The following is a 25,547-nucleotide window of genomic DNA, read 5'->3' as shown; positions in this document are numbered from 1 at the left end:
CGATTTTTCCAACTCCACACGTGAGTATTTTATACCCAGGTCTCTTAGTAATGTACAGTGCTTCTCTACAGTAAGAAAATACTCCAAACTATTTTCTTATTTCTCTCTTTTTTTTTAATAAAATATTTATTCTGCTTTTTCTCTGCTTGAGGAGGATTTTGTATCCCCTGTATCTTTTGTTTATTTTTTCTTCAAGATTGACACGGAAAGGAGAAAAAAGAAAAAAAAAGGATTCAATGGAATAGGGAAGGAGAGAAAAGTCAATGTTCTACCTAAAGGAATCAGAGAGAAAGAGAGAGAGGGTTGTCATTATAAGGGGAAATGTACAATTAGGACTTCATTGGTCCAATATTTAAAAAAAGGAATAGGGACAAGTTAACTATTGTATTGCTTACCAATCACGCAGCAGATATATATATATGTATATATATATATACAACTTGGCACATTTAAAAACGGTCTTTTTTTCTTATAAGAACATCTAAAATGTATATGCATATGTACGTCTGAGAGGACAACAAAGCAAAGCTTAAAAAAAATTTTTTTAAGAGACAGTGTATTCTAGTAACTCCTGATCAGAAAGAAATTGGGAAGAAAGAGAGAGGTGCTTGAGTAGGGGAGCCCCTAAACCAACTTCATCTTAGACATTCAGGATGATAAAGGGAAGTAGAGATGTGATTGAGAGCAGAGAAATAAACACTGTCTCTTAAAGAGATGGATAATTTGACTGTACAGTTAACACAAGAGTAGTGTTTTCAGTTGATAATCTACAGCTCACAACAAATACTCTGGTAGGTGAATACTGCTTGACATTTCATGTAGTGACATGGGGGAGGATTAGAGTTTTTTCACTTGTGTTTTTTTTTAAACGGATATCCATTCGCACAGCACAGCAGACACACAAGAACCACAGAGCATCAAAAACAAACAGTACATGTGCTGGCGAGGCCTGGCCTTCCCTTTAGGAAAAAAAAATCCGGTCTGTAGGGAACAAAAGGCAAGATGATTATAATTATCTGATGTGCCCACCTCCTCCCTGATCCCCTGGGTGTTTCTCCTTATGCCAAGACCCCAAGGGTGGGTTAGTACAAGTCAGAGTAAGGGGTAGGGAGGTGGATGGCAGTTACAAGTGCTTTGTTGACTTAAATTTTACTTTGAATCAGCTGGGTTAAGGAGGGAAGAGAAACTTTTTTTTTTTTGTAGCTGGGAGGAAACCCTGGCCACCATATCTTTTCTGGGTCCCTGATGAAACTCTAGGAGCATAAGGATAGATGGGGTGGGACCATGGACTTTGAGTCAGGGATGCCTCTGGGCAGTGCCCATAAGGTCAGAGAAGGGTGCAAGAAAACCTAGGTCTAAGGGAAGGGAGTGCAAAAGTGCCACAGGCTTGTATGTGCAGCCCTTCCTGTTTCTAACCCTCCAATAGTTTTCCTCCGACTGGGGATGTGGAGAGGAAAAAACGACAGACTGTCTTGGACAGCTCTCCCTTTCATCTTCTCCATTCAGTACCTAATGTCAACTTCATGGTCCTAATCCCCTGCCTGGAGGGTCTTCTTCTTTTCCCTGTTTACACACAAGTGAAAGCTGGGTCAGGAGGGTAGGCTGACAGGCCCTCAATGAGTCCCAGCCGCTTGAGGTCTGGCCCCCCAATGGTCACTTTCTGAAGCTGCTCTCTGGGATAAGCAGAGTACGTCTCCGAAGCTTTCTTCCTGATCCTTCCTCCAGCAAGTATGTCACATCAATGGCTAAAAAGAGAGTCATGGAACTCAGTCAGGTGCCAACAATACCAAAGAGCTTTCCTCCTCCAAACCTCTCAGCATATTTTTTTAACCCACTCCAGGGACCAGTCAAATGGTCCACTTCACCAGGTCCAGATGGATTAGCTTCTGTTCTACCAAAAAGTCCTGAGATATATGGATACATCCTTACCTCCAAAGTGTAACTAGAAGATCACAGCTAGTCTTTTTTTTTTTTTTTTTTTTAAGGTTTTTGCCAGGCAAACGGGGTTAAGTGGCTTGCCCAAGGCCACACAGCTAGGTAATTATTAAGTGTCCGAGACCAGATTTGAACCCAGGTACTCCTGACTCCAGGGCTGGTGCTTTATCCATTGCGCCACCTAGCCACCCCTTTTGTTTTTAGGTGATCACAGCTAGTCTTTAACAAAGACTATAGCCATTGTTCCATGAGCAAAAGGAGGAAATAGAGGTGGCATGGTATACCTGATATTTTTAGTACTTTCTGATTTTTAGTAATAGAAAACTTCCTTAATTTACCAGCTTTTTAAATCACAAATACCTTTTGTTTCTAAAGGACTGGTTCTTTCCTAGGAGCAAAAAGTCTTTATCATATCACTGTTCATTTTACTGGTGGTCTTATTTCAGGTCCCTGTTTCCCTTTTCTCTCCTCAAACTTTCTTTGAATGACCATTTCAAATTAGCCATTCTTTTTTTTTTTGCAAGGCAAACGGGGTTAAGTGGCTTGCCCAAGGCCACACAGCTAGGTGTGTCTGAGACTGTATTTGAACCCAGGCGCTCCTGACTCCAGGGCTGGTGCTTTATCCACTATGCCACCTAACTGCCCCTAAATTAGCCATTCTTTATGGAAGAAACAATCCTGATTCCCTCAGTTAATTATTCTATTCTTTCATGGCCCCTTAATAAGTTTTTCCAAGTCTGCTTTAAGCTAGAGAGGTTAATTCTCATAACTGTTACCATTTTTCCCAGGGATCTTCTCGAGGAGGTTGAGCAGAATCTGGTTGAGACGTTCCCGTTGGCTGTGTCGCCTCTCTTCAGGTGTGCAGGACCTCTGAGGTTCCTGTCTACTTTCTTCTGCTTTCTTTTCACCCTCAGTTGTTTCACCAGATGCTACCTCCCGATCAGGTTCTTCCAGGGTGGGCATCTCATTGGCTGCTTGCTCCTGATTGGCCAGCACTTCCTCAATGAGTGGTAGGGCATCATCCTCCTGGCCTAGGTCCTTGATGGGTGGCTTTGAACGTTCTGTCTTCCAGGATGACCTACAAGGAAGATCCACAAGCTCAGGTTAAACTCAGCAACATAATGAAGAAGCATGAAGAGGGGGAATAAAAAAAACAAAGCTTGAGAAGATTCTGGCTCTTCAGATTCTACTGGACCTGAGGACAGGCTACTTGATTCTCCCCTCTCTCCCTCCCTCCCTCAGCTGATCCTAATTTTGCTCCTGACTTGATATGAATATGTTGGACAATTTACTAATATTCTTTGGACATTAATTCCCTATTTTTGAAATGGGGAAGTATCCCTAGAAAGCATAGAAAATTAGAGATCGTTAAAGAATACAACAAAACCCCCTAACAGTGGTAGGGCAGTTTATTTCACTATCCTGAATCAATTCAACACAATTTTACTATATTGACAACTTAACAATAAAGTAATTTGTATCCTGATCAACCCTGTGGGGTAGATGGAGTAGATATTGCTATACCCATTTGACTAAGGCATAGAAAGATTACTAAGCTCGCCAAACAGGGTTGTTCAATTTCCAGTCCTATCCCCCCTTCCCTCTGAATAATTCACCGAAAAGCAAACAGTAAATATCTACAAATTCTCTAGTAGATACTACGTGATAAAAAAGGGATAAATAAGAAATAGGTCCCGTCCTTAAGTAGTGTGAAACCTAATATAGGGAATGAGGTATGTAAACAAGATACAAGAAAAATACAAGAATAAATAAGTACATAAGAAGAGGCACAAGAGATTGTGGTATTTTTAACATGATATGGGCAAAATCCCCCAAACTTACATTACACCTGCCTACCTAAAAGTCTTGCCCTTCAGGGCCCTGATTTTTCCTGATATGAGAAATATACACAGTGGTACACTAAGGGCAATGGCGGTGGTTTGTGGGCATATATGGAGACTATTCTAAGATTAGTTGGTTTCCTAATCCAGTCTCTTTTTCCACATCCAAAAGATCTTGACTATGAAACATCCTTTATTTTAAAATTCCATTCCTCTTTGATAGCAGTGGCTGATCTACTTTCACAAAGAATCCCAATCCCTCATGAGGTGGTCCTAATATTTCATTTTTAAGATCTCAGTTCATCTCTTTAGAATCTTCCCTTCTCTGGGCGACTCACCTTCCTCCATTCCTCTTGTAATTGTCCGGGACATAATGAGGCTGCAGCAAAGAGAAGAAAAAGGTGAGAAACATGTAGAAACTGGCAAACTGACTGAAATTCTGGTTCCAATTCAAAGTGGGGAAGAAAGGAATATAAGGGAAAAGAGAAAGAGAATGAGATCAGAGGCCTGACTCTCTTCATTTTTACATGGGTTAATGTCTGCCTGAAAGGCAGCAAGGTCTAATAAAGAGGTAGGCAAATTCTGACCTGACCCTCTGTAGCCTATTTTTGGAGTATCCATAAACTAAGAATAGTTTTTATATTATAAAAACAGTTCTGGTAGACCACTGGTCTACTAGATAGAGAGCTGATCTTAAAACCAGGAAGAGCTACCTGGATTCTGGTCCTATTGGTTCTGTTTACCCTGGTCAGGTCACAATCTCTCAGAGCTCTAGGCAGCTCTATAAAACTTAGGTTGCAGAGAAGAGATCAATATGCATTGGAAGAGGTAGTTTTCTTATCCAGAAATTACCTATATCAATGAAATGACAGGTTTAGTCCCTATTCTTAGACCTCCTATGTCTTAACCTTGAGACATGAGAAGGGAGTCAGGATGGTTTAAGGCACTGAAAACAGCAATGGAAATCAGGAACTTTTGGGACCAGCTCTCAAGTCTTTTCTACTGATGGGCCTCAGTATTCTCCTGAAACTGGTAACACTCACTAATTCACTCACATCTTTCGGTTCTTAGATTGTCTCTTTCCCTGAATTCCCAATTAGTACCAAGTGAAAGAAGGAATTAGACCTTTTTCCTTCCTTTTTTCTATCTCTGATGAAGAGGATTTTTAGGCAATGGAAAAGGGCAAGCGGAATTCAGAAATAATGATAACTTAATTTTATGATGAACTAATAATGGACTACACTGTTCACATTATCAGTACATATATAAAGTATAATTATAGTTATCCTCTTTAATATATATATAAATGAGTTTTTTGGAAAATCTTGCTGGAAACTAATTTTATAGCATCATCTTTGCCTGGGATAACTTAAGGATAGCCCTGATCTAAAATAAGGAGATAAATGAGATAACTGTTTATCTATAATTCCATGTATAAACTACTATGTTCTAACACTCGATGGAGTGGGAAGAAGGTAGGCTTACTGAGAAATCTCTCTTGGGAGTGAGCTTCTTGGGGAAGTGATCGAAGGCATAGGGTTTGGTGCAGACAGGGTAGCGGTTCCGGTGAATCTTGTAGAATAGGTGAGCTGATTTATCAAGTCGGTAGTCACAGATGTATACGTCCTGTTCTTTCACTCCTTTGGGCCTCCCTGAAATCCCAGATACTGTCAGAATTCCAATCTCCATCACCCTCCCTTATTCCATATTGCTCAGAAATCCCAAATACCACCTGTTTAACAAGTAGCACAGTCAGATCCTTAAGTAGATGACCATTACTATTCAGCAGTTCCTAGGGTTAGATGATACAATAGGGAATAGGGAGAAATGGGATACCAGAATATATGAAAAAATAAATGAGGGATAAAGGGATAAGAATTTTTTTGCATAAAAAAGAACCAGGAAAAGTGATTATTTAGTAGAAAGGATAAAAGGGAGCCACCATGAAGAAAAAGGGCTATTAGACAAGAAGTGGGTTTAGTGTCTCAGAACTCTATGGAGTTGTATGACTTGGGCAGTATTCTCTGCCTCTTGGGATATCCTTGTTTTCTGTCACCCTTTTCTTAGAACAAGCTTCTTTAGTAGCTCTACTTGGCAGTGATATGCTTAAGAAGCAGTACTAGGTAAGCAACAGAGAGCTCATTTTAATTTTCTGGATGACTGGAAAAACCTTAATAGAGGACATAAAAAAAGAATTTAAGGGGTAGACTGGAGAAGAGTCTAAGTCAAGTAAAGTATGGAGCCTAGATATTCTCAGCCTGACCTCAAGTACTTACCTTTACAGTATGTATACAGGTCCAATACGCAACAGGTTCCCACCACTGCCTCCAGAGGAATGATTTCATATAGTGGCACTCGGAACAGCTCATTGTGATAAAATCGACGTGATGGGGAGTGGTGGGTTTCATGGGGACGAAAATAATGATGACCAAAGGCAAACCGCTCCTCTCTGGGGTAGGGAGTGATGTGGGGGAAAGAGAAAGAGAAGTCTGGTTGATGGCTTGAAGTAAAAGCCTAGCAAAAATTCAGTTTTGTGGCTTGTTATTATGCAGAAACAGTTCACGAATGGGATCTATGAACATACTTTTCATTCTTCCAAAGCTTCTCAATTCGGAAAATGTCAAGTTTCTCTCGGTTGATGTGGGATAACAATCGATAAGACTGACGGACTGGGTGGCCATCAGGGGTTCGTCTACTATCTCGCATCAGGTACACACAGTCACCTGACAAGCAGAAGAATACAATTCAACTTCAGATGACATGAAAAAACTTCACTAGGCTATTCCAAACTACTTAATTGTCCTACATCTCTTTTCCCTTTCTCAACTCCTTGAAAAAAATTGCCTACATTCACTGCTTTCATTTCCTCTCTTCTTATTCTCTCTGTATTTGTCTTATAACTGTTTGATCATTGCTTCATAATCTTCTTTGCTGGTTCATAATTCACTTCTTGTGAACTGCCTAACTAAGTATTCTCCAAGGTTCTGGGCAAGGCCCTCTTTCTTCTCCATCTCTATGCTCTTTCTTTGTTACTTCACAGATCCCAAAGATTTTAACTATCATCTCTATGCAGCTGACTCCCAGATCTACATTTTCAGCCCCAGCCTCTCCTCTGAGCTATAGACCTGTATCATCAATTGCCTACTCCTACTGGATATTTCAAACTAGATATCCTGGGGACATAAAACTCACCATAAAACCAAACTCATTATCTTTACCCCTAAACTCTCTCTTCTTCCAAATTTCTGGTGAAAATATCATTATTCCTCTAGTGCCTCTAGTGCAATTTCATTTCCTGTCTTTCTCACTCTCCTTTATTTAACAAAGGTAATTAGTTACCAAATCTTGCCATTTTTAACTTAATGTCTCTCTTACATACAATTCCTTCCCTCCACTCACAGCTACTCTTTTAATTCAGAGATTCCATCACCTCTCCCCTAGAGATTATTACTACCTCAAGTCTCTCATCTCTACAGTCCATTTAATATACTACTGCCAAAGTAATCTTTCAAGTGCAAATAATGCTTAAGGACAATTACATGCTTATGCACACACACACACCCACACAATCAATTTTTATATGTAGTCATTTTCTCTCCCTTTAGACTGTAAACTCATTTTAAGTATGAGCTTTATAAATATTTTATTTTAATCTCATAGTACCCTAGATTAAGGGCTGATGAGAAAGCTGAAGTAGACAGAGTTCAGTGACTTGTCCAGGGTCACTGCAGTTATTAAGTATCTGAGGTCAGATTTGAACACAAGTCTTCCTGATTCCATGCTGAGCTCTCTCCCCACATTGTGCCACTTAGCTATCAAAACTTTACCTATTTTTCCTCATTAGATCCTCACAACACCCTTGTGAGACAGTGCTATTATGAGCTTTATTTTACACATTTATTTACACATACACATACAGCCTGAGAGAGGTTGAATGACTTGTTTATGGTCAAAGGGTTATCTGAAGCAGGAAACAAACTAGGGTCTTCCTCACTCAAAGTCAGGAACCATCTCACCATGCCAAATTCATCCTCGTATTACCATTGCTAAAATACAGTATTTGGCACACAGTGAGTGCTTAATAAATTCTTTATGGCTGACTTGTTTTCAACGGCATTTGTTAGGCACCTATGTTAAATGTCCTACACGAACTTGCACTCTGAGACTATAATATAGATAAACTTTAAATTGGGGGATAAAATGATCAAAAAAAGTGTTCTAAGAATGCCAGAGCTCAGAACTGCAGAGCTTCAAATAGTATTTTTGTTGTGGTGAAAATCAATTACACGTCATGGAAATGGAGTAAAGTAATCTCTATTTCTTAGACCTGCTTTTCTTAAATCTGTCCCTCAGATTTAAGATCTTGCTTCATTTTAAAAGGGAGATAAATTGGTTTTTCCCTTGGTAAGAGTGAACTGAAACATGAGGATTGGATGAAAAAGGCTGCAAACACTATTATAAAAGCTTAAACGAATAGACAATATTAGAAGCTTCTCAGCCTATGAGAAAATCAGCTAGAATGGATAGGAGTAGGTCCCTTATGTATACCTTGACGTAGCAGCAGGTCATCCCGGAGCAGACAGATGAAGTAGACACAGCCAGGCTGGGCATAATGGGGCCGAGGTATCATAGGCACCTCCTGGTGAGAGGAGGAATCCAAAGTATGAGGGCTGAGATTCTGATCTACCTACCTATTAAGTTCCACTAAAGAGAGGTATGAAACTAAGATTTGTATTTCCTGCTGACCAAACCTTAATAAGTGCAGTCAAATTCATCCACTAGGGGTTGAGTAAGTAAGAGAATTTTCAAACTCACTTGAAAAGTGAACTTTTGGGGAAAGATTAAAGTGTGGATTTAACTTGGAAGAAAGGTTGAAGTTAGATATGACAAGTCTTTGTCTCAAAGGGAAATATCAGGGGACTATAGTCACTTATTCTGTCTGCTGGAATTGAAAACAAGAAGAAAGGAGGTAGGCAGAGGAGGTGCTGAGTCTGCAAATAAGCTTTCTGAACCATCAGGTATGGAATTAAATGAAGGAAAAAATAGCACCTCCTTTTCTGAAGGTTTTTTAGAATAGGAAATCCTGTAATATATGTGGATTGTAGAAAAACTATACTGTTTGAAGGCAGGGGATAACCCAAACAGTAAATTGAGTCTAGGTATTCAGTTCTTATCCAAAGCAAGAGCATCTTCTTTCAGGGAACAATAGATATGGAAAGGTTCCTGTTTTGACAGAATGTGATTAGAGACTGACTAAATGAATACTGAAAAGTATGAGCAGCACCCCCATCTCCAGTGTGCTCAGGTAGAACCCTGAAACTTGAAGTCTTAAAAGTTCTAAGTATTCTTGTACTCTAAGAAATTTCACTCAAGAATAGGCAATGTATCTGGGTATAAAATTCAGACTGTCAACTGTTAATAAAGCTGTGATCTGAGGTTGGTTACATGACAATACATACAATTTAATCAATCTCAAAATTTAAGATTGACTGTTGTGCATCAAAAGCAGATTATTCCTGTTTTATCCAGTACACTTTTTTTTTTTAAGGTTTTTGCAAGGCAAACGGGGTTAAGTGGCTTGCCCTAGGCCACACAGCTAGGTAATTATTAAGTGTCTGAGGCTGGATTTGAACTCAGGTATACCTGACACCAGGGCCAGTACTCTATCCACTGTGCCACCTAGCTGCCCCAAATAAATTTTGTTTGTTTGTTTTTTTTAGATTTTTCAAGGCAATGGAGTTAAGTGACTTGCCCAAGGCCACACTGCTAGGTAATTATTAAGTGTCTGAAGCTGGATTTGAACCCAGGTACTCCTGACTCCAGGGCCGGTGCTTTATGCACTATGCCACCTAGCCGCCCCTACCCAGCACACTTATGGAACACCATTCCTATTTCAGGGAATGCAAGATTATTTTAACAAGTTTAAGTAAAACATAATGGCAAAGCTAAATTTGTTGTAAAAATCATTAAATGTAATTAAAAATAAAATATTCAAGATTTTAGATTATTTACTTCTTTAGGTTATTCAAGATATTGCTTTCCCCTCTCTTCATACAAATAGTTATTCAGAAAGTTAACTGTAACTATCACTTTTCTTCCAAAGTCCTCTAAGAAATTTCTTTCCCTGAATACATTTCTAAGCAACAGAGAAGTGGATTTATCATATTCACTACATGAATGAGGCCCAGGAATCTGAAAGCATGGTAAGGATGAAGGAGAGATAAGGTCATAAATGTCACATTCCTTGCATTCTAGGTCACACAATACTGACATAAGGTTGCTTACCCTGTCCACAGGCCTTGGATCACATTGTTCACAGAGGTAGTGCTCTACATCTGAGTTTACTCCCATACAATCACAGTGCTGCCACACCTGCAGAGAAAAGCTGAAATTAGTGAAGAAGGGTCTGATATATCAAGAAAAGCCTTGGAAATGGAGCCAACCATGTCTAAAAATCTTAAGATCCCTTCTTCCTGCTTGGTAATAATAAGAACACTAATTAAGATGGTCAAAGAAAATGTACCTAGGAGGCTAAGGTAATGAGTTAGAGACAGAAGCAGACAGAAGCCATGCTATAGATACGGAAGAATGAAAATATTTAATAAAGAAGTAAAACAATTTTGTATAAATGAGTAAGAACACAGATTTCTAGAGTACTTTAAAGTTTACAAAGGGCTTTATTTATAGCAATTCTGCAAGATATCTGGTACAAATGTTATTATTCCCACTTTTTTTTTCAGAAGAGGAAACTGAAGTCAAAAGAGGTTGAGTGACTTGTCTAAGCTCACACAACCAGTAAGTTCTAGAGCTAGGATTTGAATTCAGGTCTCTTTTGATTCCAATTCTAACCACTTCCCCACCCTATTATGCTACCATTGATAAGAGTCTGGCAAGATGTAAATAAAAATGAAAGAAATAAGGGAAGGAAATAAATGACTACTGTTCCAAACAACTATTTTGTGGGGTGGTATTTATACTATAATTTTCCTTAAGATATGAAATAGGTGACCACAATAATAGCCATACATTTGCATAATCTTTATATACAACTCACATGTCTATTGTTACTTTTTATTACATATTTTTCAGGTTGAAATGTTAGTACTATTCCTCATATTTCGTAATTATTCTTCCAAGTTCCCTTTGAACACAATCTCATTCACCTGGTTTCCCTTCACAAAAGAGTATAGAAAGTGAGTACAGAGGTACATGTTTACTTTGCATATTTAGTCTTTAGGGAATGTTTGGTGTACTGAATGGGAAAGGAGGATGAATAGTGACAGATATCACAATACATAGGGAGACGACTGATTTGGAGTGTATTTGACTCAAATAAAGAGGCAGGGCTTGTTGCTTGAAAACACAACACCTTATAGGTCAGAAAATTTTCTGTCCTGATTCTTCTTACCATGCACTTGTCACACTGGATCATGAGGCCTTCATCCTTGTAGAGGCCGCAGATACAGCGGATGACATCATCATCCTTCTCGTGCCCATTTTCCTTCTCACAGACTGAGGTTTCGCTGCTGTCTGCCTCACTTGCTGTTTCCCCCACAATCTCATCAATTTGAGCTGATGCCTCATGCCGGGCATTGTAGTATGCTTTGCGTAGTCGACATACATCTCTCCCAATAGGGGACTTGCGTCCATAGTACTTCTAAGAGAGAGAAGAGAGAAACCAAGCTCAATTTCCTTAAGTTTTGGTTTCCAGGTGTGCCTTAAGTGGGAGGATGAATAGTGTTGTGTGACATCTTTAGAACAGTGTTTAGTACACTAGCAGGCACTTTGTCACTATTCACCTAAGTTGAACAGAAATGAACTGAAATGCAGCTTAATCTTCAAAGCCATTGAGTGTATTCACTTTGATTACCATGGAAATCTTACTCTCTGTCAATGGTCCTAATGCCTACTTGATAAAAAATAAAATGAAACATTTCATACTGTTGACATTAAGTGACAAGATTACAACTGTTTTGTAAAGCTTTTAATACCTGTCATAAAAATGGAAGATTTGACACATGGTAGGCCAAAATCCATTAAATAATAAACTTTTTTTTTTTTGCAAGTCAATGGGGTTATTAACTGGTTTGCCCAAGGCCACACAGCTAGGTAATTATTAAGTATCTGAGGCCAGATTTGAACTCAGGTACTCCTGAATCCAGGGCCGGTACTCTATTCACTGTGCCACCTAGCCACCCCAATAATAAACTTTTGATCCCTGTTTTTAGAACTTTCATATCCCTTCCCTACTTGTCAGTTCTTATGTTTTAATTTCCCCATATGCCTACCATAGCTAAATTAGTCTTGTTTCAATTATTCCTATTTGATTTTCAAATTTTTGTTAGATGCAAAGAATGACAAATCCACATACACAGAGAAATCTCTCTTCCATGGTTTGCCACAAAACAATTCTTTTGACTCTAGATCATAGCTCTAGGGTACTGCTTTCTCCAAAAGTTCCACAAATGCTACCATTTAGGAGCACAATCTTCATTTATTTCTTTATTTCTTTTTGCAGTCCTCTATGTTATCATTAAAGATTTCTACATGTTTTTCTTGGCTTAAGTCATTATCACTAGGACTACATATCTAGTTTTTAATACATGTCCAAGTATTCTGGAATTCCTTTAGTTTTAGTATATCAGTGTTTAAGAGTAACCATGATATACCAGGCTTTTTGTCATTTCAATGATATTTCTTTTGGGAGTATGGTGTAACTTGTGATTCTCACACATCTGGCTAATAATGAGTTGTATTAAGACAGGTTTTTATTAGGCTTTCTAAAACAGGTTCCTCACAATTACTATGTGATATACATATGCCTAACAAATATTGCTGAGCTGCAACATCCAATTACTTCTGGATCTGCCCTACTGATCAGTAGGGAAAGCTGAAGGGAGAAGGGGCCAGTGTTTTTGGCTTATAATAGTTACTTTCACTACAAATTCCTTTTCCATGAGCTCAAACTTAGAGATCTCAGGGACTGTACCCAGCCTCACCTCAGCATTCCGGAAGACCTTGAGCATGTCAGCATCAAACGCCTCCACTGTCTTGTAATAACCTGTCAGGATCTGCTTCTCAATGGTGATGAGATCTAAGGGGTCAGATATCTTCTCATAATAATCAGCATTCCTGGAACACAAAACCAGGGCTGTCAGTTTGGGACACCTATCTGTCCCCATACACCCTGGTTAACCCCCAGAAGAAACGTAAACGTACTTTTTCTTTGGGGGAAGGTTCAACAGTGGAGCTGCCAATGCCTGTCGGGAGGAATCTGCAAAGGAAGGCAATGTTTATTAGAAGAACTTTGTGGAAACAGTACAATTCTGTCTTAATAAGGGAAAGACCTAAACACTAAAGGGCAGAGAAGATTTAAGTTTCTTTTGAATTCTATACCCACAAAAAAATTGCAAAGTAAAAAAATTCCAAAACAATTTGAATTCTTGAGGTAGCATGTCAGAAGGTATCTATGAGTCCATGCAGAAATGTGAGTAAGCTGACATGGAGGTATACTGATGCTGTTTGTATAAAGACTAAGAAAGAAAATAAGTTTCAATTGCAGCCATAAGGAATTTTAGTTTCAAAGTAGAAAAAACTTTCTAAATAATGAGAGGCAGATTAAAAGGAAGAATCTGGAGTTCATTTCATAAAATTTCTGGAGCATGGTGAGGTCACTTTCTTTTTTTGTTTTTTTTGCAAGTCTGTGGAGTTAAGTGACTTGTCCAAGATCACATAGCTAGGTAATTATGAAGTGTTTGAAGCCACATTTGAACCCATGGTCTCCTGAGTCCAGGGCCAATGCGTTATCCACTACACCACCTAGCTGCTCTGAGAGGTCACTTGCTGAAATGGGCAACGTATATTGGTTAAATCCTTTAGCAAGTACCGTTAAGATGAAATGTAAAATCTAACAAAGACTATTTCCAAGTCCTGATCAGGGCCTGTAGTTAACAGTACTTGGTTGATATGAGAAAATCAAGTCCTCTATAATGAAAAATCTAGGATACTGATTATTTTTTGAAGTGTGTTTCTTTAGTAAAAATATTATCTATAAAGGAAAATATAGGTGTACTTATTATGTTATAATCTGAACTTATTTAATTCATTCAATTTCTAGAAGTTCCTCCAGAGATAAGCAAAATCTATTGTTCTATCTCCAGATATAGCTTGTGTCCTCTGTCATTTGCTTTCTAACCACTCTCAAAATCTCAGATGAAGGGGGCTGATGTTAAGATAGTGATCTTTGTCAGGAATGTGAAGGGAGTAAATAGGGATGCTATGTAATTTTGTATTTTATGGCAAGTTGGTTTCTTTTCTCTCTTTTTGTTTGCTTCTCTTTTACTCCAGTGGGAGTTAGGTTAGAAAAGTTGCAAACAGGAGGGACACATAAGAGTTAAGAGAAGATTTAAGTCCCTTCCAGCTTCTTTGTTCCATGTGGGAGGAGACACAAGAAGAAAGAGAAAGGCCAATCATGAACTGCAGAAAACAATTATCCTTCAATTTCTTTTTTCCACCTCAAAACATTCATCATCCCTGCTAGAAAAACTCAAGTTCATAAAATAGCTATCTAATACCTATCCTGCTCCTTAAAGATTCTGAAATCTGAAAGAGGAAGGTAATGGATATGGAAGAAAATGCGCATATGAAACCTTGAAAGCAAAATGACAATTTGCTTTGGGGTTTTCTTTTACTATGTTTACAACTTACCTTTTCATTTGCTGACTTGCTACCTCACTGTGGAAAACTACAGAAAACAAAAGTAAATGAGGCCTCAAACAACTTGTCTGAGGTCCTCAGTCTGAGAATGTAATTTCTACTAAGAAATTACATATTATAATGAATTTTTTTGGAGATAGAAAGTGAATAGAATATAAATACATAAATATATAATGAATTTATGCTCAAACCCTTGTGAATTCAATACTTCTGTGTTCTAACACGAAAGGAGAATTTTTTTTTAGATTTTGGCAAGGCAAATAGTTAACCCTATACCGTTGTCTCACAACATCAAACCTAAACTCAGATGTAATTTTTTTTTTTAGGTTTTTGCAAGGCAAATGGGGTTAAGTGGCTTGCCCAAGGCTACACAGCTAGGTAATTATTAAGTGTCTGAGACCAGATTTGAACCCAGGTACTCCTGACTCCAGGGCTGGGGCTTCATCCACTGCACCACCTAGCCACCCCATGAAAGGAGAATTTTAATGAATCCAAAGTACATTTTCTCACAAAGTGGAAAAAGCAATGGACTTTTAAGTCAGGAGATTTAGGTTCAAGTTTCAGCTTTGCCACTTACTACCTGTGTTAGCATTGAGCAAGCCACTGAACTTCTCTGAGTCTACATCACCTATAAAATAAGACCACCAACACTCTCTCTATATATTCATTGGGAAGAGATATTCTGTGGGCAAAATTGAAAAATACCAAATAGTTTGTCAGTATCTGACTCAAGGTATGTTATACTTTATCAGGTTGAGATCCAAGAAGGACTGTCTGAACTGAAAATTAGATCTAATGGTTAGATCTAAAAATCAGATGTAAGAAAACTATTAGTCTGGGACTCTATTAGGTGGGGCAGAGACATATATAGTCAACATATCATTGGTGCAAGAGAGTACAATGAATTTAGAGAAGAGTATTTTTATCTTAGCAGGGTAGGGAATGATCTTGTTATGATTTAGAGAAATGATGGCAATTTTTAAACTATAAAGAATACTACAAAATATATTTTGTTTTTTAAAAAAGTGATTATAATACATTCATATACATGTATTTTTAAATCTCTGTTGACACATTTTATTGCCATCAGGTAACTTTGTATCAGAAAATTCTGAATCATTATGCAAAATAATATCACTAAGTGTGTGCACTTTAAGTAAAAGATCTATTTTAGAAACCTCAAAGGGCTATTGTGAAGATCAAATGAGATAATGTGTGGAAAAGCACTTTGTAAACTTTAATGTATACTAGAAATGCAAGGTCTTATTATGTCAGTCCTGATTTTGAGGCAGATGAGGGGAAAAAAGGGCATATGATGTGAAGAAACAAACTTTTCTTGGGGATCCAGTCACCTTTGTAAGAGATGATGCTGTCACATATCTCTTTAAATATTTGGGCCAGGCGTGCTGCCCGAGCCACTTCAATGTTTTCCTCTGCAGCTGCCAACCTCCTTGTCCGCACTGAGCGGGCTGTCTGCAAGGCGGAGAACTGGGTCATGAAAACATCTAGAAAGGCAAAAAGGAGACAACTTTGATTCTGTGTGAGATCAAATTCCTTCTACTCATTCCACATTTCCCTTGGTTTGATTCAGAAAATTCAGTATCTTCAGGAGTTCCCTTTTTTTCTTTACAGAATGTAAGAAATACTAGAGTTTCTTGGAAAGGCAAATGATGGGAATTAACACGTATTTTAGCCACTAGGCTGACATGAGACTTGTTAAAGGTAGAAAAAAGGCTATATAAAAGTTCAGAAAATCACTGTCAATTTTAAAATCAGTCACTGAAATATCTTGAGGTTCTAGCAAAGTTCTAGATTTATTTAGGGTTTGTTCAGTATATTCTCTTATATATCGTGAAGAATGCCTCCCTTCATTCCCCAATTAATGAAAATACACATTCTTTCCCTTCCACTTCTCCCTTTCTTCCCCTAGAAAGATAAACAAAACCCCCTTTGTAACAAATATGCATAGGCAAATTCTTTCCTTAATTTTCCAGGGATGTTGCAGAATAGCCAATTGGAAAAAAGTGACATTCCCAATGAATGCTAAGTATGTTGATTAGTAATTTTAAATTGCCATTAGCACTTTCAGGAAACTCAAGAGGAAAGAGAAAAGAATGGTGTTGCTGGACATTTTTATTCTAGTTTAAATGGTTATTTGGACATGCCACTTATCCTCTTTCAATCGACCTAAAGAACTTAGTTATGTCTGACATATCAGTTATGTCTGCCGCTCAAAGAATGTCAAATCAACAAAAAAGAAAGTCAAAGATTGTATATTGATTTGTAATGAGAAAATCTGCCTATTAGTTGCTACAAAAGGGTTATTCTTCTTCCTCTCCCCTCCCCAATTCATATCTAATTATAATCCAGTCTCTTTTTCCTATGGCAAATATTTCAAGCTGAAGAGTGGTAGTGGGATGATTGACAAGATGGGGTTCCATCATATTCATTAAAGTGTAGGTGAGTATGCTAAAAGACTGTGACAGATATTATTCACTTATGCTAATCAATGGATCTTGGGACTTTGGGACCAACTTTTCTAGCCATTTTCTAGAATCTGGTACTGGCTATAAGAAATTATGTTTCAGTCAGCCCTCTGGATATCAATGAGTCCCTACCCATGTCTCACCAGATTTGATGTTTCCATCATCTCGGCAGATACCATTCCAGCGGGTGTACAAGGAAGCCGAATGAATATTGTCACTGGTGTGTTTTACCTCCTCCTGCTTCTGTCTGATTTTCTCCCAGTTCCGGACCAGGAATACATGATGTTTTAATACAAAGTTCCTTTAGAAAGGGAGAGGGAGCAGTTATTAGTGCTCTGTGAAGTGCTATAAAGAAATCTGGATGTGGATAGGACATCTATTTTTTTAATTGTAGTAAATTTTCGAAAGTGTTATAGGTGAATATTGTATAGCATATACACACTTTATGACTCCTTTCCTTTCCATACCTCCATTTAGAATCAGTAATCACAGGGGCAGCTAGGTGGCGCAGTAGATAGGGCACTGGCCCTGGAGTCAGGAGTACCTGAGTTCAAACCCAGACTTAGAAACTTAATAATTACCAAACTGTGTGGCCTTGGGCAAGCCACTTAACCCCAATTGCCTTGCAAAAACCTTAAAAAAAATAATAAAGTCAGTAATCACTTAAAACATTATTCATTAAGTGCCCCCATTTGGGACTGTGATATACCATATACTTCCATGAAGGGGTTTTTCAAATAAGACAGAGAATAGACATATGAGAAATAAATGAAAACATAAAGAAACATAACAAATACAAAACTATGAGTAATGCCACAATCAAAGATAGTAGGGGTTGATCAGAGCACATGATACATGGTGACAATAATCACAGAGAAACAGAGATACTGTGATGAAATACACAGAAGAATTCAATTTTCCTAAAGTTTTCTGATTTTCTATTCATTTCTCTCAAGTATTAGAAGATTATTTAAACACATCTACCTGTCTCTTCCCTCTTATCAAGCCTAACTGCATAGTACCATCTACAGAAAGTATTCCTTTGTTTTTATGCTGAGCTTTGTACAATTCTAGGATCTTAGGTAACTAGATCATTTATTCATAGAAAGAGCCCAAACACTACCTAGTCCAACCAGTAGATGAATCAGAATTTTCACCTTAATAAAAGGCTAAATGATTACTTGACAAGGAGTCTATGCCTGAGACTCTCCAATAAGGAGGAACTTCCTATTTCGTGAAGCAGCATATTTTACACCTGGATAGATCTAATTGTTACCTTGAGAGAGAATTTTCCACCCATTATTCCTAGTTCTGCTCTAGGGAGAAAGATACCTCTTCCACATGACAACCCTTCAAATATCTGAACATGCCCCTCTAAGTTTTCTGTTCTCTGGGCTAAATATTACTAGTTTCTTTAACTGAGACTCCTATGGATTCATCTCCCTGTCTTTCATTAACCTACTACTTTCCTCTTGCTATTCTCAAGAGAATAGATGTCTTTTCTAAAGCATAAACTCTGGAACTGAATACAATATTCCATATATAGTTTAATGTGGATATTAAACCTCTCTTAATGCAGACCACAAATATTATCCTTTTTTTTTGGGCTGACATAATGCACTTGCATTCTACTAAAATCACCAGAACTTTTAAAGATAGATCCTAGTGTTTCTTATACATGATTTAAAAAAAAACAACTATTTATTACTACTAATTTTCATCTTATTTGGCCAAATGGGCTAGTTAGCAAGATCTTTTTAGATTCTATGTGATCAAATGAGTTAGCTATCCCTCCCAGGTTTGTGTCATGTGCAAATTTGATAAGCATGCCACCTTTTCCTTCTTCCAAGTCAGTGATAAAAATGGTGAATATCCATTATCCTTATTCTCCAATAAGGGGGATCTAGGATCAGCAGTTCAAAGCACACCAATGGAGACTTCTGCCCAAACAGACATAGATATTAATGATTAAAATCTGGAATCAGTCATTCAATGTTTTAAATTCATCTTATATTATCATCTAACTCATATCTCTTTATCCATTCCAAAGCAAGGCATGAGAAATTGTTTCAAATGTCAAATCTAAAAAATTATCTACAGGATTGTCCTGATTTAACATTAAAAAGAAAATGAAGTTATTCTGGGATGAGTGATTCTATTTTTGAGAGATTTTATTTTTATAACACTACCACACTTGTTTTACCTCTTGGGTGTCAAAATGTAGTCCAAACTACATTTTTTCATGTTTTCTTCCATTTCCCCATACCTCTTCTCTAGCCTCAATTTATGGATTGGAGGCTTGTACATGGGCTAAACTTTGTGCACATACTCCTAAAGGGTGTGGGGAGGTCCTACTAAGTTCTAAGTATAAAGAATAAGACTGGAACCTGCCTACTATATTGCTGTACCTTATCTCTTCCTATAGATCAAGACTGTGTGATCTTGATGCAGGACTGGGGCCTGTTTTTTATGCTCTGCTTTGGGTGCAACACTGCTCTTGTCTTTAGTTGAGGTTTCCTCTTCCATTACCTATATTTCTTCAAAGATCTGTGAAAGAGGCCTAATAATTGAATCTCCCAGTTCTTTTAATATTTGAGAACATATTTCATTTGGGCTTGCAACAGGAGATTATTAAAGGCAGATATTTTCCAAGTGGCACAGCAAAGAAAGTACTGATTTTGGAGTTAGAAAGAGCTGCATTAAATCCTTCAGAAACCTAATACTAGCTTGAATGACCCTAGACAAGTAACCTAACCTTTCTCAGCCTCAGTCTCTTCATCCATAAGATGGGGAAAATAACCCTAGCTCACAGGGTTGTTGTAAAGATCAAATGAGATAAGTAAAGCACTCTGCCAACAAGTGCTTACATAATGGTTGGCTATTATTATTATCATTTTGGATAACAGTTCTTTATTAATCATTTTTGTTTTTGAGTATACTGTTTTTTTGCTTCTGCTGTCTTTACTATGCATCAGTCCACACACATTTTTCCATGTTTCAATGTATTCATATCTTGTGGTCAATTTGTTTCCTATATGTTTGCTACCACAAAGAGTGTTGCTATATGTCTGGTACACAAATGGGACATCTCTATAACCGACTTCCTTGGAGTATAAATTTGATAGGACTGTTCCACCAACAGTAAATTATTATTAGTGTGTTTGAAAGAAGTCTGTCCAACATAATTTCAATTTTTTTTAATCATCCTGGTTATTAAATTTGATAGGTTGGAGACATCACTGTTTTACTTTGCACTGATTTTATTATTAGCAATATAGAAAACATTTATTTCATATATTTGTTGATAGTTTGCATTTCCTCTTTTGAAAACTGCTTATATCTCCTGATCATTTATTTTTTCCCCAATCCATAGCTGTTCTTCTACATGAAAAGATGCCATGTAAGCAAAAAATTTCCAATATTATATAATCAAAAACATACTGATTCTAAAAAAAAATACTGATATTAAACACCTATTATGTTCTGAGCTCTATGTAAAGCACTGGAGATACAAAAAGAAGCAAAAGACAGTATATAATCAAAAACATACTGATTCTAAAAAAAAAAATACTGATATTAAACACCTATTATGTTCTGAGCTCTATGTAAAGCACTGGAGATACAAAAAGAAGCAAAAGACAGTACCTACTCTTGTGGAACTCACAATGTAATGGGAGAGACAATAAGAAAACAAGTAAGCAGAAACAAAGCTATGCACAGGATAAATAAGGAATAATTTAAAAAGAAAAGAAATTAGAATTAGGAGGGATTAGGAAAGGTTTCCTGTAGAAGAAGGAATTTGAGTTGGGACTTGAAGGGAACCAGGGAAACCAATAAGCAGAGATGAAGAAGAGAGCATTCCATGTATGTAAGACAGCCTGAGAAAATTTTTCCCAGAGCCAAGAGATGGAATGCTTTATTTGAAGAATAATTAGGATGCCAGTGTTGCTAGATCTAAAAGTAGGTGGCAAGAAGTAAGGTATGGGGCGGCTAGGTGGCATAGTGGATAAAGCACCGGCCTTGGAGTCAGGAATACCTGGGTTCAAATCCGGTCTCAGACACTTAAAAAAAAAAGAAGTAAGGTATAAGAAGACTAGAACAACAATGGAAGGGTAGGGACACAAAAGGTTGTGAAGGTCTTTAAATGACAAAAATTTTTTTTTTTGGGGGGGGGTGATCCCAGGGAACCACTGGAGTAGAGAACTGTTTTAGACCTCTGCTTTAGGAAAATCAAATTAGTGACTGAATATGGAATAGATTGGAGCAAGGAGGGATTTGAGGTAGGCAGATCCACCAGCATGTTACTGTCATGATTCAGGCATGAGATGATGAGGGTCTACATTAGAATGGTGGCAGTCTCAGAGAACAGAAGAATTTATATCAAGAGATTAGGCAGAAGACAGCACAAAAAAGAGATGAAAGTTCTATTCAACACAATCTTTCTTCTTCTTCCCTCAAGGGGCAGAAATAGTAGAAAATGGAAGGTCTGAGGTTAAAAGAAAATTGCTCCTCTGTACACTCCATATTTGGGGCAGGAAAAGGTGGACCAGGCTTTTCTTTTGCATTTCTCTTGTTATAGGCTACACTTGCTTCCATTTTCTGGGTATGAATTTAAAAAATCTTAGTGGGTTATACTCATATCTATTAGATTGGCAAACATGACAGAAAGGGAAAATAAGAAATGTTGGAAGGGATGTGGGAAAATATGGACAATATAATTACTGGGAGAGAGCCAATTATTCTGTAAAATGATTTAAAACAATGCCCAAGGGGCTATAAAACTGCATATCCTTTGACCCAGCAATGGCACTACTAAAGAGATCAAAGAAAAGGGAAAAGAAACTAGATGTATAACAGATCTTTTTGAAGTGTCAAAGAATTGGAAATTGAGGGGGTATCATTAACTGGGGAATGGCTAAACGAGTTGTGATATAAAACTATGATGAAATGCTATTGTGCTCTAAGAAATGATAAGCAGGATAGTTTCAGAAAATCCTTGAAAGACTGAGATAAACTGAGGCAAAATGAAGTGAGAAGAACTAGGAGAACAATGTACACAATAATAACAACAATATTTTAATGATGACCAACTGTGAAAGATTTAGCTATTCCCAACAATACAGAGATCCAAGACAGTTCCAAAGGACTAATAATGAAAAATGCTATCTATATATAGCCAGAGAGAACAGATGAACTCTTGAATGAAGAACATATTTTGTTACTTTCTTTATGTTTCTTATTTTTTATTTTTTGCAACATTGCCAATATGGAAATATGTTTTGCATGACTTCACATGTAGAATTGATACTGCATTTCTTGCCTTCTCAGAGAATTTGTAACTCAAAATTTTAAGGAAACAAATAATAAAAATAAATTTTTAAAAAAGAAAAAAGTCTTAGTGGATTGATAAAACATATTTTTCTCTTTAATAGAATTCTCTTCATATCTTAAAAAATTAATTCTAGGTGGTGCAATTAGGTGGTGCATTGGATAGGGCACTGGCCCTAGAGTCAGGAGCACCTGAGTTCAAATTTGACCTCAGACACTTAATAATTGCCTGGCTGTGTAATCTTGGGCAAGTCACTTAACCCACTGCCTTGCCAAAAAAAAAAAAAAGTTAATTCTTGAAAGTTTCTTCTCTCTCCAGAAACAGGTTCTCTGTAGACTTTTAGGGGTACAGGATTCTAATTATCCTTCATCTGAAATCTGTCCTCAAGTCAATTTGCTTTTCTAAGATAACTTTCCCCAAAGACGCCCATCATTTCTTTCCTAGTAGCTAGGTCTCCTTGTTGGTAAGAACTGGCACTAGATTCAAAGTTTTCCTTGTTGGTTCCATCATCTTTGGAGGATTAAATTATTAAGGCAGTCAAATTTTTTGTTCTGATGTCTGCTTCTCTTTTGGCAGAGTTTCAGCAAAAATAAAAATAAATGAAGTTTATCACTACCATATGATAACTCTATGCCAGGATTATAATTTATTTCTCAAACCTCTTCAATCCTTCATTTTTCAGATAAGGAAACTGAGGCCCAGAGAATTTGTGACCTGTACAGATTTTAAATGGCAGAGGGGGAATTAAAATAAAATCTCTGGTTACAAATCCAACATTCTTTCCACTACAACATGTATCAGTGACAATATCACATCGATTTCTGCTTTAGTTGATCTTTACTCAAGTTTTCTCCTGCTATGCTTCCTAAGTGTCTTCACAAGTTTAGGCCACTCTACTCCTTTTGTTTATTCAGTTCCTTCAGATTGAAACATATAACTTCTCTCTGACATAGAAACTTTCAATCTTGATTATAATTTGGGAGTTTTCATTTGAGGTTTCTTTTAGGAAATGACTGATAGATTCTATTTCTACTTTGCCTCTTATTTTGAAAGATCTGAGCAATCTTATAATTTCTTGAAATATGTATCTAGCTTTTGTTTGGTCATGACTTCTAAGTAGTCTAATGATTCTTAAATGATCTCTTCTCAATGTTTTACAGATTAGTTACTTCCCCCCTCCCCCCTATTTTTTCAGTCTTTTGACTATTTTAATTTTTCCCTTGTTGTTTTATGGGACTACCAATTTCTATTTGGTCAATACAAGTTTTCCAGGTAGGTTTTTTTTCCTTACATACGGTTTTGTACTTTTTGTCCCAAACCATTTATACCCTTTCTCTTTTCAGTCTCAGGTAAGAAGAGTTCAGACTGGGGGAAGATTGCAAAGGACCTACCAAAAAGCAATGACTTCTATCATGTGCCAGCAAAAGGCAACCTCTACCTCCTATTGCCAAGTCTAAACTCGCAAATGGAATGTGGAGAATTTCTGATGCAAAAAACAACCTACTCTCTGACTTCAACCCTTCCATCTTTTGAGTAAGAGAAAGAGGCAAATTGGTGGGCAGTAGGGCTTATTTTTCCTGTTTTGCAGGTTTCATTTCCATCCTGGAAGATCCACTAATTTCTGGCTTTTTGGAGTCCCTCCAAAATTTGTGAAGGTTTTATTTTTTTTTGGAGGATTTCTGAAGTGGGACTTGCTCTATCATATAGTACTTGCCTCTAGTCTGATTCTCCAACTTCCAATGGAAATAAAAGTAATGCCCTCCATTCAATGATGAACATTCTCAAAACTGGTTATACTCTTTACATTCCAGTGATTGAACTCCTGTAGATCATCCAAACTCCATTCCTTATTCTCCTCCCCCTTCCCCTTCAATTCTCCCACCTCAAAAATCAAACACCAGTCAGTCCTTCCACTGTGCCCTTTCCACAGGCAATAAAATTCCTTCATTTAAAATCTCTTTCCTTCTCACTTTTTCCATGTACCAGTCCTTATCTGTCTTTCCCCATATGACAAGAGACTCCCTTAGTCACTCTTTCTAGTGTTGGCTGCACCTTCACTCATTTTCCCCAATTTACTAGTTGAACCAGGGGAATTGGAAAATCCTGTTTCCTCAATGCCACTTCCTTGTTTTCTCCCTACCTAAATTCATTGACTTTTCCTTTTAAGTATAATATCAAATCTACCATATTCAAAGTCTTGGTACTTGCTATCTTATCATTCTCTATAACTTCTTCGATGAGTCTGACTCTTAACTTTTAACTTTTCTTCCTTAACTTTTGCCCTCATACTACAAAATTTCATCATCATATATCTATATAGACTCTTCCTCAAACACTCATACCACTCAATTTTCTTTGTTTTCGTTTTTTTTTTTTGCAAGGCAATGGGCTTAAAGTGATTTGCATAAGGTCACATAGCTAGGTAATTATTAAGTGTCTGAGGCTGGATTTGAACTCAGGTCCTCCGGAGTCCAGGGCTGGTGCTCTATCCACTGCACCACTCAATTTTCTAACCCACTCATTTATTATTCCAAACAAGTCATATACAAAGATGGTCAGATTCTTGCTCTTGCCATCATCCACATTTGTACCACCTCTATGGTTAAAGATTCTGAAATTCTCCTATCCCAACACAATCTATTACCTTTTCACCTTTGCCTTTGCCTTCTCTTGCCAAATTCTACTCTTCAGATGTACCAGACCTCTAATCCTTGACACCTTAATTTTCCCATGCCATCTTTCTCCTCTTCTCATCCTGACTCCCTGGTGTGAACCAGTTCCTTTCTTGAATTCCTATTCCTTCTTATCAGATCTGTGATTATGCCCAACCAAGCCTCAGCTTTGTGTCATTTCTACCACTTGACACCTTTACTCCAACACAAATGCTGCTGAACAAAGGTAGAGAAAATCATGCAACTATTTTGACTGTGTCCACTACAATTTATGCTTTACAATCTTAGCTGGGCTCATTGTTCCTAGCCAATCTTTGTAACTCCTTATTAACTTACTATCTCACTCTCCACAATAATTCTTACCAACCTTTTCAATCTTCCTCAAGCCTCTTTCCCCTCATATTCTCAGCTGAAAAACTCACCTCATATTTAAAAAAAAATAATGAACTCACTCACTGTGAGTTCCCTCTTCTTCATCTACCTATGAAGGCCACTATCTCTTCACTTGTCTCATATGATGAAACGGTCTTATTTTTTTTCTTTAGGTTTTTGCAAGGCAAATGGGGTT

The 25,547-nt window shown here is 37.4% G+C and overlaps 1 protein-coding gene across 4 annotated transcripts in view; it reads right to left on the bottom strand.

Moving 5' to 3' along the window:
• Window positions 1-1,133: 1,133 nt before the first annotated feature.
• The window catches only part of ASH1L (ASH1 like histone lysine methyltransferase), a 254,778-nt gene continuing 230,364 nt past the window's right edge, over window positions 1,134-25,547 (bottom strand). For all 4 annotated transcript variants that reach the window (XM_074223285.1, XM_074223284.1, XM_074223283.1 and 1 more), the window contains exons 16-28: window positions 17,122-17,279; window positions 15,845-15,997; window positions 12,996-13,050; window positions 12,776-12,908; window positions 11,185-11,433; window positions 10,062-10,148; window positions 8,325-8,415; window positions 6,361-6,499; window positions 6,053-6,225; window positions 5,262-5,428; window positions 4,115-4,155; window positions 2,712-3,013; window positions 1,134-1,745 (exon numbers count right to left, since the gene is read on the bottom strand). In XM_074223285.1, coding sequence (XP_074079386.1) covers window positions 1,654-1,745; window positions 2,712-3,013; window positions 4,115-4,155; window positions 5,262-5,428; window positions 6,053-6,225; window positions 6,361-6,499; window positions 8,325-8,415; window positions 10,062-10,148; window positions 11,185-11,433; window positions 12,776-12,908; window positions 12,996-13,050; window positions 15,845-15,997; window positions 17,122-17,279 — 1,840 coding nt within the window. In that variant the 3' untranslated portion in view covers window positions 1,134-1,653. The remainder of the gene's footprint in view (window positions 1,746-2,711; window positions 3,014-4,114; window positions 4,156-5,261; window positions 5,429-6,052; window positions 6,226-6,360; window positions 6,500-8,324; window positions 8,416-10,061; window positions 10,149-11,184; window positions 11,434-12,775; window positions 12,909-12,995; window positions 13,051-15,844; window positions 15,998-17,121; window positions 17,280-25,547) is intronic.

The sequence above is a fragment of the Macrotis lagotis genome, chromosome 2 (assembly GCF_037893015.1).
Source record: "Macrotis lagotis isolate mMagLag1 chromosome 2, bilby.v1.9.chrom.fasta, whole genome shotgun sequence".
NCBI lineage: Eukaryota > Metazoa > Chordata > Mammalia > Peramelemorphia > Peramelidae > Macrotis > Macrotis lagotis.
Note: the sequence above shows the minus strand (reverse complement) of the source record. Positions and strands in the feature narration are given on the sequence as shown.